Source organism: Carassius auratus, chromosome 31 (assembly GCF_003368295.1).
Source record: "Carassius auratus strain Wakin chromosome 31, ASM336829v1, whole genome shotgun sequence".
Taxonomy (NCBI): Eukaryota; Metazoa; Chordata; class Actinopteri; order Cypriniformes; family Cyprinidae; genus Carassius; species Carassius auratus.
The window spans coordinates 16247742-16266465 of NC_039273.1; the positions used below are offsets into that span (position 1 = coordinate 16247742).

Sequence of the window (18724 nt, forward strand, 5' to 3'; positions counted from 1 at the left end):
TACACGTGAACCTCTGCTCGCCTGGTGTGAGTTGACGAGGACAACAATCGAGCTGAGGGGTCAGAGGTCACGAGTGGGTGAGTTGTTGAGCCTTGTCTGTCTGCGTCACAGTTCGGCTCTCTGTGCTGCGTCTGCCGAAAATTGACTCGTTGTCCCTCAGAAGCCACTCTGAGCGAATGAAGCATTACCTGACAGGAACACTGTTCCCTTTAACAGAGCTGCGTTCTTACTCAGCCTTGACTGAGATCAACTGAACACAGTCTGTCCTTGGTCAAATGACGTTGTCTAACTCTCACATTTGTTAAACTCAGAATGGTACAATTTCATATTTAATGAGACTTTTATATGACATTTAAAGAAAAACAAGAAATTATCCTTTAATCCAAGTAATTTAGACATACTGACAGAGTGTCTTTTACAGATTTGACCAGGTTATCCATAAAAATAATTTTAGTTATGAAATAATTTAAAGTTTTTATTTTTATTTTATTTCATCTTAGAATGTTGTTTTTAAATTTTTCATGGTTTCATCAAAAATATTTTCCATTTTCTTTCAGTTGAACATGATTATTAAAATAAGTAAAACTGAAATAAAATAAGAAAAAAAAATTATGTAATAAAAATCACAAAACAACAACATTAATAAAACTTTAATTAAAATGGAAATGAAAAATATAATAATAAAAACGAATTCAAAGAGCTAACATGTGCATATCTATTTGTGTTTTGATGTCAAAACCAAAGGAAAACAATGTGGTTTACTTGTCTTTTGGGGTTTTTAGAATAAATCTTTATCTTTTTTTTTCTCAGTTTCTCTAAATAAAAAAACCTACTAACATAGAGCAATAATAAAATAATAATAAACTAATTCAAATGAAAAAATAAATTATATAATTTAAAAGTTATTTTTATATTCAGATAAAAATATTACTACAAAATGATTAAACAAATAATTAAATACAGGCTAATCGAAAACAAAATAAAATCTATTTAACCGTTATAAAAATGCTAATCACCATTATCAGCCTTGCATATTTAATTTTTTTCCATTTTGATTCCTTCGATTACAATATGTGACCCTGGACCACAAAACCAGTCTTAAGTCGCTGGGGTATATCTGTAGAAATAGACAAAATACATTGAATGTATTCTTTTATGCTAAAAAAAACATTAGGACATTAAGTAAAGATCATGTTCCATTAAGATAGTTAGTAAATTTCCTACTGTAAATATATTGTAACTTAATTTTTGATTAGTAATATGCATTGCTAAGAACTTAATTTGGACAACTTTTAAGGCGATTTTCTCAATATTAAATTAAATTTCTTTGCACCCTCAGATTCCAGATTTTCAAATAGTTGTATCTCTATCCGAATAAATACATACACCCAACCATACATCCATGAAAAGCTTATTTATTCAGCTTTCAGATGGTATATAAATCTCAATTTAGAAAAATTGACACTTAAGACTGGTTTTGTGGTCCATGGTCACATATTGTTTTGTTGACCTCAACAGAGACACACATAACATACTCAATTATAACTGCAATGTAAACACATGAGTTGTTAAAAAGTTTTGCCATTTTCTTCCTTTAAACAAAAGACATGATGCCAACAGTTTAACCTGGGTTGATTTGATCAATTCTTGATGAAACTAAAATTAGCAACCTGGGATGCTTTATTGTCTGGAAGGTGTGATCATTAGTAAGCTGTTCTTGTCAGAGGCGTCAGGTTTTGTCCTTGTTAAACTGCTGCTGAGCAGTGTGTTCTCTGGACCGTAATGTATGGATGGCCCCTTGACCTCTGGGCTTGTGGGAGCAACTGCGGCCTCTGTCTCACACTAATTTTGTCACTACATTAACAACTAGCTGTTATCCAAACCTCTTAACCCCTTCTAAGGATGTCTGGTGTGCAACCAGAAAAGGCCACCCCCCCAACACCGAGCTCCGTGTAGAGATACAGCCCTGTGCCAGTGGAACAAGAGACAGCCGAACACTCTTTCTCTGAATTCTTGATAAAGCTATGTCTGGGCTTCTCAGGAAGTAGGATATAAGGGTTTGTTGTGCTAGAGATTATGCGGCTGACCGTGTAGCAATATGGAAGCCACTCTGTTAAACATTTCCCATGTTGTCAGAACTGCTACTTACACCTTGTCTACATCAGACACAAACAGCAAAAAATAAAAGTGCTTCCATAATAAATAATCAAGCATCTTGAGTTGCTAAAAGACCTGTCACTGTCCATCCTTTCATTAATATCAATGAAACAATTATATTATCAATAAAAAGAGAAAACGATGCACTGCTCTTTTTATTACTAGTACTGACTTGGATAATGATTTTTTTTGTCTTTTTCGATAGAGCTGACTTTGAAGATGTTTCATTATTCGAAAAGGAATTTTTGCAACATTAACAGTTATTTAACAAAACGTTGAACTCCTCTGATCTGAATAATGACACTATTGTCTTCTGCAGAGCTGCTTTATAGCTGGACAGAATTTGTCGTAATTGATGAACTTTGTAACACCGACGCTGCCGTTGAACTGAACCGAATCAACACTGAAATGACTTGACCTCAATTGTCTTCAGCTGTTTTAGTTGACATTTTACCACACTGCTTATCTTCCTGTTTATTCCTGTATCCTCTGAATTTTATAAACCGCTCTATAAAATACATGTGACTCGAGTCAACTTGTTAGAATTTAAGTATGTCTATTTTTATTTCTGTTTATTACTTTATGTTTAAGTCTATGTTTTATATTTATATTATTCATTTTCTATTTTAATTTATATTTTCATTTCGTTTCTTTATTTCAAACAAATGAAGTGGCCATTAGCATATTAATTCTGCTGTGCTATTTTCTACTAGTTTTGCTCGCTACTACTGAACTTTCTTGTATTTCAGTATCAACCTTTCAGGTATCAGTGTTGTTTTATTTCATTCTGACTAAAGTTAGGAAGTTAGAAGGCTAACCGCCCTCTTTTTATCTCGTGGTCTTATGAGAGAGCACCCATTTCCTCTTTTTTTTCTCTCCTGCTTGTCTCTCTGCACTTGTGCACATGTGCTCATTGTGTAAGATGAATTGGCATGGTTACAGATGACGTGACGGTGACGATGGTTTACGGAAAGAGTGCTCTGCAGGAACAGTCAGTACCTGCAGAGACTGAACTGCTGGCAGCATGTGATCTGTTGAAACACAATCAGCTTGCTCTAGATCTCCCTCCTGCAGTCTTAAAGCAGACCAAGTGAAAAGCCCTCACCTGACACACTAAACACCCCCAACCTCTGCAGGACTGAAAGGGGCCCTGTGCACCTCTTCAGAGAGCTTTTGCTGTCTCACTATGCATGTTAACATACAGACAAATATCCTGTCTTTCACGCTTTGTAAGAACACTCTGTTGTATGTAGTTCATGAATCATGGGACTTGAATGATGTGTAACTTTGATCTTCTGCCGGCCGCTCATAGTAAATGAAGCAAAGTGCATGTCAGTATCAATTTATCATTTCTTTTTAATCCAGGTCTGTGAAGATTATCGAAGATGTCGTCTAAGATGCAAAGCTCTAATAATATAGCCCAGGCCAGAAGGACTGTTCAACAGCTACGGGTAGAAGCTAACATAGAGAGAATAAAGGTAAGTGTTATGTTGATTTCACTTACATAAATGTACTGTGGCATACCATGATATTACTGTCAAATACTGTGTTACACATTAGGACACACTTGATTGAATGAATGTTTCGCATGATCCTAAAGACGATTTGAAAAGGTCAATAAATTGTGCCTTTGCATGAATATCTTTGCAAAATTGAAATTTTAAATAAATGTAAAATATTTAAAAAATAAATAAAGCCATTTGTGAAGGGAAAATAGCCAAGCTGTGTATAGCGTACTTGCAAACTCTCTCAAGAGAATTAAAATGGCATTCAATGTGGCACTTCAAGAAATTGTTGGAGCATGCAGAGCAGTAAATCTAGAAATTTGGTGGCTTGCGGAAACTACATTATAGGATATTTATAATTTTTTTGCTCAATAAAAACTTCCATTCCTGTAGTTGCATTAATTTTACGTTAGTTTAATATTTTAGTGCATTTGATTTGATTTGATTTTTTTTACCACATAACAAAACCATCCCGAACCGCAGCTGACAGAATTGTAATTTTTTTTACGAACTACACCTTTAACGATAAATTAATAGTTAATTTAGTTGTACACTAATCACACATTCTGTATGCAATTCTTTCTTCTGAGAAACACAAAAGAAGGTGTTTTGAAAAATTTCCCAGTGTTTTTATCCATACAATGAAAGCCTGTGGGTTTAATATCGTTAGCTGTTCCATCCATATATTTTATATGAATTTTGGTAAATCGCTTTAAAAAAAAAAAAACTTAATTCATGATAAAATCTTAAAATGCACATAAAACATCTTAGATTCTCAATTGAGGTTGATATTTGTTTAATCCAAAATAAAAAACAAAGGAAACAATTTTCCGAATAAATTCCTCTGTGAACAACAAAAAAACCTCACGCAACTTTGCCTCAACAGATCATGTGATAGGATAACTGAACTAACCAACGCACCATCTCAAATGTTATTTTAATCATTTTAAATCGCCTGAGCCAAAGTCCATCGTCAAAATGAATTGCTATAATCACCTCCCATAACTTGTGTTCCCAAACATCAGGCATCTGAATGCAAAATAACATGGCAGCGTTTGTTATTGCATTTAATCTTCCGCAATCATTAATTATGTAAGAAAAAAGAGCCACAGTCTTCCCTAGTTGCAGAAACGTTTGATTTAATTATTGATACTTTGCCAGTATTGCAGAAAGAGATGAAAGAAACAGGTGAAATACAAATGTTTTATGGAATATACTAATTTCCTCGTAAGTTGAATTCACAACTTTGGATGGAAACATAGCAACTGACATTAATTGCAAGGCCAAAGCAAAATCTCAGATAAAAACAACGGTTGAAATATTCTCCTTTTATGTTTTGCATGAATTGCGTGAATGAACTATCCCTTGAATGACAAATGAATACATTTACAAGTCACACAAATCTAACGATTACTGTCCATATCATATCTCCTCTTCGCAGGTGTCCAAAGCTTCTGCTGACCTCATGAATTACTGCAGCGAGCATGCCAAGTATGATCCTCTTCTTATGGGCATCCCAGCTTCAGAAAACCCTTTTAAAGATAGAAAGCCCTGCACCATATTGTAATTGGATGCTTGAACACTTGATGTATGTTTTGATGTTCCCTTTTCTTTCTTTTTTTTCTTCAAACATTCATTCGTTATTAAAATGAGCTAAACCCCAAGCTATTATTTGACTGTATCCACACTAGAAATGTTCCTATTGTCTATGAGAAGGAGAGTCAAAGCTCCTAGTAAACAAATCATTTGTGGTGCAAAGAAAAAACCAACCCATGAATGAATTTTTCGCTTTAGGGCACAGCACAGATGAGTTAATGGCTTTGTGATAGTGTCTACTGATGTGGTTGTGTCTTCTGCAAATAAAGGTGAGGTCAGAGTGGGCAGCTCTATTTTTAATGATTGCACTGTAATATATATCTGCAGATAATCAGAGCCTCATCAGTGGTGCTTTGACCCCATCTGATGCTTTTTAAGGCGTCCAGTCACAGGGAGCTGTGGGGGGATTGATGTGAGGGCTATAATGCCAGCTTCACGAATGTGTGAAGAGTGCTTGTGCTCAGTGGAGGAGGAAACAGGTGTCTTTGGAGGCGTCACATTGACGTAATACTACTCTGGCCCTCCCTCATTAACTCACTGTGTCTGAACAATGGAGCGATACAAAACTAGCTCCTCCTGTCAAATCACTACATGCAAGACTGTGCCCTTTCCCTTTTCTCACAGTAAACCAAGTGAAATGGGTTTCAAAAGTTCAACAACTGCCAAAACCTGCAGATCAGCATTTTATGAGTAATACAAGGTCATATGTTCATGCATTTGTACGGAAGTATTGTTTATCTCCCACTTTTTTGTTTTTCTTTGAATTAGTCAAGACGGTATTTGGGAAACACTTTAAAATAAGATTCAATTCGTTCCAATTAGTGTATTAGGAATCATGACCTAGCAATGATAAGCACATTTTAACAGCATTTATCACTCTAAATTAATGTTAATTTATAAATATACTGTACTTGTTCGTTGTTAATTAATAATATATCAGCTAATGTTAACTAAAACCACTTGAAATGTTAAAAATGTATTAATATGCACTACCATTCAAAAGACTGGGATCAGTAAAATTTAATTATTTGTTGTTTTTTGGTTTTTGTTTTTTTGAGCAGATAATAATTGCTTCTTGAACGGTAGTGTATGTAGAAATGAACATTGACCTATTAACTAATCGATGTAGGTTGTACTGTAAGTCAGCACAATCAATTCATAGTTAGTTCATGATACTTTTTAAAAGTAAAATTTTATCTTATTGCAAAGTGTTACCGAAATGTGTTTGTTTTTCCCATTTCTTCATTCTTTAAATGCCTACTTTCAGTAAATGGGATGAGATTTCACCTACTCTGAACATCTGAATTTGCATTAAAAATACTTTATCTTGTGTTATTGCCCTGTGTTTGTTACAGTAGCAATACTTTATTGCAGATCATGGTACGTCATAAAGTATAACCCTTTAATGATTATTTACGAGATGCCTTATGTTAATGTACACGTCTACTGATTGTTTTGATTCATAATCATTGTCTCTTTTTATGACAAAATGTCAATGTTATTGTGCCATCTCATTCTGGGATCTAACCAGCAGTAGAAACTTACGTAGGGTTTCATATGATTTTGAGCCTGAGCACATGATGATTTCTCTGATTGTAGTTATTTTTTGTGACTGTTATAACTATTACAATGCATTTTGACATCATTCCATGTTTACAACTCGTGTACCTTTTTAGTAACACTCTTGTGAATTGCCATGCATTTAATGAAAGTGAGTGTGTATTGCCTTCATGACACAGCTGCCAGAAAACAACTTCACCAGACCAGCTGAACCAGCCTTAATGAAGTATTCCTGCTCTGACTCGTTCACTACCGTGCTCCTGTCTTGAGACGACAGCCAGAGTTAAACTACTGTGAACCAGCGGCGCTGCTTTCCCACAGACATCTTCACTGAGTGTCTTCATGATAACACACCTGTCTCGTGGCTCAGGCTGGATATATCTATGCCTGTGCATCATGCAACTGAACTTGTACATGCATCAAGATTTTGCTAAACCAATAGTCTTATTTGAACAACAATATGCTTTGAATGGCAATTTCAGCCTTGCTTTCTTGTTGAGTGATGCTTTTAATGTCACATTTTGTAATGTTTCCCAATCTCAAGGGCCTGTTGTGTTTTTCTTGATGCTGTGGTCATTTCTGAAAGTGCTTTTGTATTGAAAATTTGACATGCACAAGCTCTTCAGTCTGCCGCCTTTTCCATCTCTTTTTAACTTTAAAAAATATTTAAATCTGAAGAGCATACGGTGTCACCATATTTGAATGAATTTTCCACCTTCCTTCCTTTCTTTGTGCTGAAATTCTAGATCTGGGTCACAATATACTGGGTTGTAGATGTTGTCTTTTTCCAACTAAATATAGATTTATTCTCAATCTTGTTGTCTTGTTTGTATATGTTCTGGTTGAGTCCAGTCTAACATTTGCATTTATTTATTTACAAGCAGAGCTAATATTAATAAATGCAATAGAAGCTCATTGTTAGTTCATGCTGAAATAGTCAACTAATGTTAGCATATATAAAACCTTAATGAAAAAAATAATAATATTTTTTATTAATTAAAATTAAATTATTTTTAATTTTGAAAATGTTCCTGTAGCTCAATTGGTAGAGCACTGCTTTATTAAGCGCAAGGTTGGGGGTTCGATTCCCCGGGAACACATGATATGTATAAATGGATAACCTGAATGCACTTTGCGTCTGCTAAATGCATTAATTTAATTTTTGGTAATATTTTGCAGTATTCGTTTTTACTGTATTTTTGCTCGAATAAATGCAACCTTGATAATAACTGCTTAGTCTGTCAGGTGACATATATATATCCTGTATACCTGCTGCACTCAGAATCAGGTCAGGCTGTATTTACTGCCCTGTATCGATGTGATCAGCAGAGCCGCTTGTCTATGATTGATGAAGTGCTTTGTGGTCGTGTCATTTTTAGTGATAAGGTTACCTCTCAACTCGCCAGAAAAGATCCAGGATAAGCCCCACAATCCTGTATGCGGGAAACAAGGAGCAATATATCGCCTTTTATTTATTTGTTATTATTCAGCTATATACCAGAGATGTACTATTCATACTACAGTAGTCTGTAGTAGACTCTGTATTATTTCTTTCCTGGGATGGCCTTGCAGCTGCAGAACCTGGTTTTCAGGATGCTTTGTTGAATGTAAAGTTTAAAAGAACAGCGTTTATTTAAAAATATATTTTTGTAACAATATGAAAGTCTTTAAATGGGACATAAAGTCCTTTATATCTCCAAACTCCTAAGAGATTTTAGTTTCATAAGATTTATAAAAGAAAGATACAGCTTTAGCTTCTCTTTGAAAACAGTCGAGCTCCTGGAGGCGTGCCGTGGGCGGAGCTAAAGAGTCACGACTCACGAGCACGCACAGCTTTTGGACAGCAATCATATTTAAGCTGTCAACATTGACATAAATAAAACAGACAAAAAATGTATTGACTTTTATTTTATTTATTCATTAAAAAAATTGTCTCAGAAATGTAGAGAATAAACTAAAACACTTGCAGAGCTCCATTGCTGCCCTGGAGAAACAACTGCATCCATTGTTCCCTTAACGATGGGTTCTTTGGGAAGCTGAACAAGGTTACCTTTCCCTCACCACCAGAAACGCATTTCTTTGCTGACATTGTTGAATTCGTTGTCTAAAAAAAAAAAAAAAAGAACAATCCTTCTCGAGCAAGTCCTGTGCAGCACAGCCAATGGGCGTGCATAGTATCACTTTAGTTGATTCCATAAAAGGAATTCCGTCCTTTATGATGTAATAAAGGGATCAAAAAAACCAAAAAAAAAACTTTCCAATACTTATAGAACCCTGAAGGAATGTATTTGGCACATACATATTCCGTCATATGTCCAAATAGTTTTTTGACACTTAGGCCATGTTTAGCATGAAAATCAAATATGTGTCGCAAATCATGTACTTATGCAGTATTCTTTGTTTTGTAATATAAATAGTGTGAGTAGTGCGTTCACAATGAAAATTCCAAAAATAAAAAATGCACTTAAAATACCCGGATGATGCACTTAACCAAAAAAATTAAGTGTGGAATGTTGTACACTTCCTGCTATCGATTATTTTGTGAAGGGGGGTGGGCTATCAGACCCCAATTATGAATGAAAAAAAATAACCTTAAGTAATTCATACTATAGATGGTTGAGTGCATAGTGCATAGTGCACAAGTACATACTATATAGTGCATCATTTGGGACGCAGCTCAACTCTTTAACTGTGTAATTAATTTAGAATGCATGAAATAGCATTGAAATGCCTCACCATTAAATCAGTTTCTTTCTTTAATTTCTTTAAAATAAATAAATACATCCATTCATACATCCATACATTCTCTTAACCTGTCCCTTAACTTTTGAAAAGTATAGTATAATATAAAGTATAATGTATTAGCCTATAATCACTTAACATAACCGTATAGTATAATATAGTAGAATCACTTGATATGGCAAGTAAAGGGTTAATTACAATAGCTCTGTGCTCCTATGAGAAGCTCAACATTAAACTGTCCTTTGTGAACTCCTGGTTTAATCTGTGGCACTGCAGTCGGTCCCTTTAGAAACATTTGCATTCCTCATGCGTGGGAAGAGTCAACGTCTCACTTCCACCTAAAATCATGGTCCCAATGATCCCCATGAAGCTGGAGTTTCCCAGCTCTAAGCACTTCTGGTGAGAAAGTACCATTGTGTCACTCCATTTACCTGCAAACCTGTATTTAGTAGGAGGTTAATGGCAGGTCAGTCAGTAGAAACTCCAGAAGTCATTGCAGCAGGGACATAATGTCAGCCCTGTTTAAATCTAGTCAGCCTAGTACAGAAATACCCCTCCCAAAATGGTGCAGTCTGGCTTTAGCACCACAGTTAGTGCAGAGTGAGTAAAGATCCCAGTGTAGCTGTTGTATTTTTCCCCTCCTCCCTCCCCCCTCCCTACACATTTTAGAACAAAAGGAAGGACTCCCAAAAATGCCGGGAACCTGACGACAGAAAGACTTATTTAGACAATGGGGAAAAAAATGGTGCAAGGTTTGCTTTGAACATTTTCACTTAGAAATTGTAAGGAGATTTCACAAATAGTTACAAAGTAATGTAAATAACACACTGAATTAAATATGAAATTTGGAAGTAGAAAAACTGAAATAGTATTCTCACAAGACAAATGGTGGACATTTTAATTATAGTTTATTTTTATTTTGTTATTAAAATGTATTTGCATAAATTGTGCATTCCTAGTTTAGGGGAACATCTCAAACATCTTGTGAACCCATTGAGGATAAGTGGACTCCTGTTTGGGAATACAGTATGGAATGACCCAGTTTCTACTAAAAGCCTGAATTCTGCCTCACAGCATCAACTGCTTGAGCAATGGAGGAAAGCTTTAGCTGGAAATGAAACAACAGTTTACAGTGGTATTCAATGTGTATTAGGGTATTTCCAGCCCTCTCTCTCTGTTTGTCCTGTCTCAGTAAACTGAGCAAAGGGAAAAGAAGGCTATTTTTAGTTGTCAATCTCCTGCTGCAGCCTTGAATGGCCTTGACTCATACTATCTTTTTTTTTTTTTCTTTGTCCACATTTTAACTCAGCCTTCGTTCAGCATGTCCCCCACCCCTGCTGATGCTGTCAGGTATGATTCACTCTCAGTGCGGTTTCTATTTCTGGCTTGGCAAAGGCCCAGATTATCTCCTGTTTTGTGTAAAGTCACAAGGCCATAATGACCTGACGTCATACGTCTCTCAGCTGCCGTAGTGAACATAATGGAATTCTCGGTCTCACCCACTTGTTTTAGCAATACAGGAGAAAAAAGCTGTTGACAAAACAGTCCAGTGACACTTTAAAACTTGCTCTCTAATCTACTGCCATCAGAATGTGCCTGCCTAGTGAAATATTTAGCATATGGTGCATTTATATATATATGTGCAAATAAATGTCCTTTGTTGCTTTTGTACTGTACACACTTATTGACCATTAATATGTTTGATATAAAAATTTGACAGATTTTTTTTTATAAGCCAATAACATTATTTTAATTTTATGACAGATAACAGAAAAATTTAGACGTCAAATTCTACGTTTAAAATAAATAGAACATTTTCAAATGTTATAAATTGATTTAGGCATCACAACGTTATAATGTAAAGCACAAAAATAAAGGATTTTAATTTTAAGATTTGCTAAGATCTATGATTTTAAGACTTACATTTAACAGTGCATTGCATAGGATAAAAAAAAAAAAACCCTGTAATATCGGCCGATAACCAATATGGTACCGATATATTGTGCATAACTAGAGTTTTCAGACACTAACATATGCATGCACATAATAACAAACACATGAATATGCATAAGCACGCATTTCACAGACAATAGAAACACTGCCAAAGACAGATGCATAAAAGGTCAGACATTTTATTTTAAAATTTCTGACGAACGCAACAATATAAATACAATTAATAAATTAAAAGCTTGAAATTAACAGTGTTAAATACGAAACCTATTCCAGAATGGTTGAATTTAAACAAGTAACTCATTTCTAAATCAATAAAAGACCGTTGTAGATTCCCTTTTATATAATTATAATACAGGACAGCATTAACATCATAAGTTATGGTCTTTAAATTGTAGGAAGTCTGCAAAAGGGTCATGCCCATAATTTAACAGTCCATCAGACCTCCGACAGTCTGGTCACATTTCATTGAGTAGATTCCAGTTGAACGCACTCCAGTCTCTCAGCTCACTCCTAGTGCTCTAATCCAGCATGTGTGATTCAGTTTCCTGTATAGTTCCCGGCAAACCTGTCGTTCCCTGGCAGCACTGTGAACATAGTGCCGAGTCATTCTTCCTGCTCTGAGGTGAAACCATGAGTTGCCTTTCCAACCGGAAAAACTAAATCCACACTTCTGATCACCGGGTTTGCTGGAAAACATATCATCCATTGCATTTCGTTAATCCCCCTCATGTCTTATTCTCAGTGGCATTAGGCTTCATCAAGAGCAGAACACAAATCTAGTGCAGGAGCCCATAAAAAGCTCAGACATAGTTTGTCCGATTCTGTTCAACGTTCAGGCAGATTGATAACCGGCACCCACTGGTCCAAACCCCGACTGTCTCTGCAGAATCGATTCAGTTTGCTGAGAGCTGGATCCTTCCACGCGGACGACTCTGGAGTCTGTGAAATAAAATAAAAAAAATTGTAATGTGCACTTGAATCCTAGATCAATTCAGAAGGTCCACAGCAAGAGTCTGGCAGTGAGTGGCTTTAACAGCTGCTGGCTAATGGACATGCACTTGTTTTCAAAGGGCCTCTCTCTAATTTGTTAAAGATGGTCACTTCACAGAGCTTTTTTTTTTTTTTCAGGAAACAGTTTGCAGAAATGCCCCAGAGTTGCACAGGAAGTTCTGCGAATACTAAAGGCAGCCACAGAAGTTAAATCTCACTGAAGAGCTGCCAGTTTACTGCTGCCTCAGACCGGCTGGAATTCCACATCATAGACTCTCGAATGGATCATTGAACTCTAAACTACTTCAGTTGTACCGCCCTCAAAGAGTTTAACTAATACTTCCTGGCGGTTAATATGAATATGCATGAACAATTCTGCAAATGTGCAGCTGTGACGGATCTGTGCGCTCGAGGCTACCTCGCGTGCGAGCAATAAACCGATACTAGGAGAATGAAATGACACATACGGTGACTAATATGCAGTGGAGGTCCATCGTCTCTCCTCCTGGTTTCACGCCCTCCAGGATCTCTGCCAGACGTCTCATGTTGTTCACTCGTAAGATATTGATGTCATTCTCACAGCAGAACGCTTGAATCAAGGTAAAATGAATCTGGAGCGCGACGTCTTTCACATCCTCCTCGTCTGTGGCCAGCAGACACAAAACCACGTTGTCTGGGTCCCTACGAAAATGAAGATGAAAGTACATTTAAAAATGTGCAAAAAAAGATTTAATGAAAAATATGCAAGTTATTTATTTATTTTTGTCCCCAGTTTGAGCATCTGCCCTTCTACTAATCATAACTCTGTTATGCAAAGTAATGACAAAGCCATCATGATCCAAGATGTTAACTCTTCAAGTACAAGGATACGTTTTTTTTAATTAATTTATCTTGTGTTTTCTTAGTAGTTGTTGTTTGTTTCTAATAAACACCTTGTAGTCTAATGACGTTAAGACTAATGGCATATGTTAACCGGTTACCCATATCCCAGTATTTCTTTTTTTTACTCATTTATGATTTGGAATTGATCTGCAATGAGCACTTACGCATTAAGTGACTTCGCAGCCTCATAAACTCCCACAGTGATGCAACCCTGAGGTAATGCAGCAGTCAGGACCTCTTCCAGTGCCTTTTCAACCGAGTCCATTCTAAGAGATGATTAGAAAACACGCATTAACTTTCATTTACATACAAAATGAACAATATGATTATCTTACAGAGAAAATATAAGGAAACGTTCTGCAGGAACGCCATTTGCAGCTGAGATGAGGCCATGCAATCACGACTAGCAATGTGTCATTTGTTCAAACTTCTGCACGCGATTCAGCAAAGCATTTTATCAAGTAAACTAAACAAGAGCCAATATGCAACGACAGAGGCGTTCAAGTAAAAGTCATTTATATGGGCACATAACGTTACCTTTCCGTTGCGTTGTCTCCACACGGTTCTTCAAAAGTCATATTGCACATTAGAGACGGATATCCTTAGTATGTGTCGCGCACTGTTCTCCGGTAGCATGTAAACCTGTGCGATCCTGAGCCACGAATGTGCTGCTGGTGCTGAGTCCAGTGATAAACTGACGCTTGTGTCTGCAGACAGTGGAGTACTCACTCCAACCTCATTTACATACCGTCACTGATTGGTCAGCTCACGTGGACGCGCATACAAGAACAACGAGACCGATAAAATTTTCTAAATATCATGCACAATAATTTGTAGGCAATCACCCAAGAAAATACTGCATAAAATATAATAATAAGAAAAAGAAGAAAAAAAGTTGATTCAAGCTATCAATAATCTTTTTAAACGATGAGTTTTGAGTGATCAACGTGATTAAAGTGACATCTGGTGGCAGGTTAGAAGGGTTGCCAGGTTTCAAAACAAAACCCGCCCTGCTCAAAATAACCCAATCGCGTTTCTGGTGGTAGACATAGAATACACTTTTTTTCCCAGACTTCCGTCGTGGAATTCGAACTCCAGGGGCTAAATATCACGTTTTTGGGGTCGCTTCAACCCATGGACATGAAAAGCTTCTTACAGAGTATCCCACGTATAGGATATACATTAGTTGAATTAAGGTTAAACAAGCTACAATATAAATATGGAAATTTTGCAGTTTTAAAATGCATTACTAGTTTAAATTACAATACATATTAGTTTAGTTGTTTTAAAATTCAATGCATTAGCGATTAGCCAATGTATCGCAGAATTGCGGTATGCATAAAATTCCCTCCTAAGATAGAATGTTTAACTCTAAAACTTTAACTGTTGACTATAAATAACTTATAACGAATGCATTAGTACTGTGCACAATTTTGTACAGTTCCCTTCATAACATCTTCTCCCATGAGTAAATACTGTGCTCCTCTGACGTGTGCCTCTGCAGCTTCTCGCGCGACGATTCCGCACGTCGTGGCAACTTTGAAAATTCCAAATATGGAAGTGAGTTCAAAAAGCCCAGGTCGCCTGTCAAACCTCTGTATACAAAATTACCGTAAGTCCTACTTTTATTTATTTCACATTTGTGGTAATTTTATGTGTAAAATAACTTATTTTTATGTTTTATAACGCGTATTTTTTTGTACACCAATGGATGACTTCAGACAGTTATGCATTTAGAGTAAAAATAGCCTAATAAAAAGACGATGTCCAGCTGTTGCATAGGGATAACAACAGCCACGACAAAGGGGTTCATTAAATATAAGATGTATTTTGACTCCCTTGAGTTCTGCATACCCTTTTAGAGGTAGAAAGGCAGGTTCATGGTTCAGCTCTGCTTGTGTCGTGTTCTAAAATGATGTGGCAAGTGCACTTTGAAACTATGACAGAACACAACAAACGGTCAACAGCGAGTGTGTACATGGAAAACATCTAGAAACCCGTGAGTTATTTGAATGTATTTTGAAATGTGTCTTTAATGATATTGTCAATTGTCTTTAATATATATATATATATATATATATACATACATACTGTACATACATATATATATATATGTGTATGTATGTATGTATGTATGAATGTATGTATGTATATATATATATATATATATATATATATATATATATATATATATATATATATATATAACATTAAACTTACAGGAAGTTTCATTTCTATGTAATCCATTTTGGGTACATAACAGTTTTTAGGACCTGCTGCTTTATATTAACTAATTAACTGATATTTAAATTAATCGTTTGATAAAGCACTAATTTTGTAGATAGCCTTCATTTTTTGTTTGTATTCTTGTATTTAAAAATAGTAGCATGTAATTACATCTGTAATAAATTTCTGTAATTGCACACAGTTGACTCTAACTTAAACCTAAACATTTCCGCTATTTATTTTTCTTTAAAAAACACCTAAAAAGTGGGCCTGTTTCTTTAAATCCCATACTGATGTCTTTATGTATATCAAAATTTACTAGTACTGACAAACTGAAAACAAAGGTTGCTTTCGATTTACTGCTCTCTTCCTGATAAATAGACTCTGTATCTATTCTCACTGATAACTTTTGACTTACAGCAGACAGAATCCTCCCCTGTTCTCACTAACAACTGCCTTTTGTTTGTGTAAGTGCATTTTGTTTATTCGACACTGTGTCGTGTGACGAAGTCCAGAGGATAAGTCTGGCATATGCCAGGTTATCAATACCAGTCTTCACTACAGATCCTTCCACCGAACACCATATTACTACCCACCTACAGACCCGAGAGGGAGAGAAAGACAGTGGTCCCACGGGGACCCTCGCTATAAAAGCAACATGGCCAGTCCTCCTCCTTAACCAGAGCAACTGGATAGAGCAGCAAATAAATGCTGTTGTTTTGCTCTTTCTATTCAAAGAACCCTGAGAAGAATCACAGTTTCAATTTATTAATTATTAAATTAAGCAGCGTAAGAATCTTCAAAAAACAAATAAAATTCAAATGTAAAGAATTTAAATGAAATCCATTATTTTAAACTTTAGTATTTCACAATATTGCTTTTTATTGTTTTTGATCAAATAAATGCAGCCCTGGTGAGCATAACAGACTAAGTATACTGTCCGCAATCTTGTGAATTAATATCCTGGAAGATCCAGCACCTTGTTGTTAATATTTGTTAATGAAGAAGCACAGTCTAATATCCCAGATCTAACGGCTAATATATGTTCAGGCAGGTCAGGTTCAGGCTCGCCTCCAGCTACTGGCCCTTCAGAGAAGACTATGGGTATTATTATTATCATGGTTATTACAGATCACAATACAGCTCCCCATACTGTACATTATATTCAATCACATGCCCTCAGTTTTTAATTCAGTCCAGCCTTTGCCTCTGAGTGGATCTCCACAGTCTGGAGGTAACAGAGACAACAGGGCATTTAAGGCATGATATGAAGTATTATGATGGATTAAATATGTCCTTGAATGATTCTCTGTGACACATGAACAGCAGGATATGAGAGACTTTCCTGGACCACTGGCTAGGTATCATATTCCAAAATATCTCTCTTACAACAAGACATTAATCAGGTCTGAAATCTCTCTCTCTCTCTCTCTCTCTCTCTCTCTCTCTCTCTCTCTCTATATATATATATATATATATAAATATTGGAATGGACTGTAATCCCATGAAACAAATAACATTTCAACTAAAAAAATAAATATAGTCTGGTAAGTAATATGGTAATATAGTAATATAGTCTTGGTAAGTAAAATTATCAAGTCTGTAATTAATGAAAAACAGCAAATGTCTTATCACTGTTGAACTTATGAATGTTGGACGTTTGTGCTGCTTAAAGATTTTGTGGAAAGAGAGGGACAAAATTATTTAAGATTTTTGATTAATTAAAAGTTCAAAATTGCCACATTTGGCTGCTAAACATGATTATTTATAAATTAAGTTGAAATAATATGGCTTTGACAGAAGCATAAACCTTGTATGAAGAACATCATAACCCACAGAAAGTCTGTCTTTAAATTTTTGTATAAAATATATTGTTGAAAAATATTTTCTCCTCTAGGGATAAATGGGGATTTTACTTCCGGAACCCAACTGTTACACTCCCTATGGAGAATAGTTAAAAGTAATCAGATTTTGTTGGCTGAAACCACACCTACTTAACTAGATTGCTGATTTTCTCCTTTTTTTTTCCGTGAAGGGAGGATTTGCCTTTAGGTGAATGCCATTAACCTTTTTTTTTCTACCTCCAAATGTCAGAGAAATGTCTGAAGGATGAGAAATTAGAAGATGCCACTTCTGCTGCCCTCTTGTGGCATCTACTAATATTGCTGTGCAGACAGAATGGAGTAAGTCTCATACTCATTACACTCATCTCATTACATTACAGTATTTTTAAGTTATCGTTACTAAGCCACCGAATAATAAATCAAAAGAGCATTCTGTTCAGCTTTGCTTGTGCGCCCCTTTTACACTGTTGATGTGAGTATGTGTCGGTGTTATGTAGAGGATCATGGGTTCAGATGTTGCAGAACTGCTGACGAGGGACTGCAGATCTTTGGGTGCGTGCGGGGTGTCCGGTGAGCCTACAGATGGAGAAATCCTCATTTATCTGAGTGAAACACCCACACCAGGAAAAGAGACCTTCAACATTACTGACCTGACAGGATATCCACCAACTGACAAAGAGGCTGCAGAGTAAAACCCTCAGAAATGCACAAAACTATTGCTGTCTGGCAGAAAGAAGGTTTATTGAAGTGTATTTTCTACATTGTGTCTCTTAAACCAACATTTTTTGACTGGTAAAGACCCTGTAAAACTGTTTGACCAATGCAGTTCTGTCTTTGTTGTCATATACTGAAAATGGACATTGGGCAAGGACACTTTTTTTTCTTTTTCCTTTCTTTCTTTCTTCTTTCTTATTCTACTTCTTCTTCCTTTTTTGTGTGTAATATAATCCATTGTGTATACACTATATATATGTGCAATACCGTTAAAAAGTTTGGGGTGGGTAAGATTCTTAAATAAGTTTTTTTTTTTTTTTTACGTTTTTTGAACGATTTTCTTTTTGAAAGAAGTCTCTTATGCTTACCATGGCTGTATTTTTTTAATTCAAAATATATCAATTGCAAAACCACAATTATTAATACAATTTTAAATAACTGTTTTCTATTTTGATATTTTTAAGAATGTAATTTATTGTTCTGAATGACAAAGCTGTTTTTTTTCTGATAGCCGCTATTCCAGTCTTCATTGTCACATGATGAGAAATCCATGAG

At 35.7% G+C, this 18724-nt stretch overlaps 3 protein-coding genes across 4 annotated transcripts in view; 2 read left to right on the forward strand and 1 right to left on the reverse strand.

Moving 5' to 3' along the window:
* LOC113050668 (guanine nucleotide-binding protein G(I)/G(S)/G(O) subunit gamma-12-like) overlaps window positions 1–7631 on the forward strand; it is a 42794-nt gene extending 35163 nt beyond the window's left edge. For both annotated transcript variants that reach the window (XM_026213879.1, XM_026213878.1), the window contains 2 exons: window positions 3523–3635; window positions 5104–7631. In XM_026213879.1, coding sequence (XP_026069664.1) covers window positions 3543–3635; window positions 5104–5229 — 219 coding nt within the window. In that variant the 5' untranslated portion in view covers window positions 3523–3542 and the 3' untranslated portion in view covers window positions 5230–7631. The remainder of the gene's footprint in view (window positions 1–3522; window positions 3636–5103) is intronic.
* Window positions 7632–11676: 4045 nt separating this feature from the next.
* On the reverse strand, window positions 11677–14100 carry LOC113050665 (growth arrest and DNA damage-inducible protein GADD45 alpha-like). Its single transcript, XM_026213876.1, has 4 exons — window positions 13923–14100; window positions 13550–13651; window positions 12971–13184; window positions 11677–12452 (listed from the first exon to the last, which is right to left on the reverse strand). Exons 1-4 carry the CDS (start codon window positions 13970–13972, stop codon window positions 12339–12341), a joined length of 480 nt encoding a protein of 159 aa, XP_026069661.1. The 5' UTR covers window positions 13973–14100; the 3' UTR covers window positions 11677–12338.
* Window positions 14101–14846: 746 nt separating this feature from the next.
* Window positions 14847–18349, forward strand: LOC113050667 (protein transport protein Sec16A-like). Its single transcript, XM_026213877.1, has 3 exons — window positions 14847–14997; window positions 17706–17794; window positions 17953–18349. Exons 1-3 carry the CDS (start codon window positions 14850–14852, stop codon window positions 18145–18147), a joined length of 432 nt encoding a protein of 143 aa, XP_026069662.1. The 5' UTR covers window positions 14847–14849; the 3' UTR covers window positions 18148–18349.
* The last annotated feature ends 375 nt before the right edge of the window (window positions 18350–18724 follow it).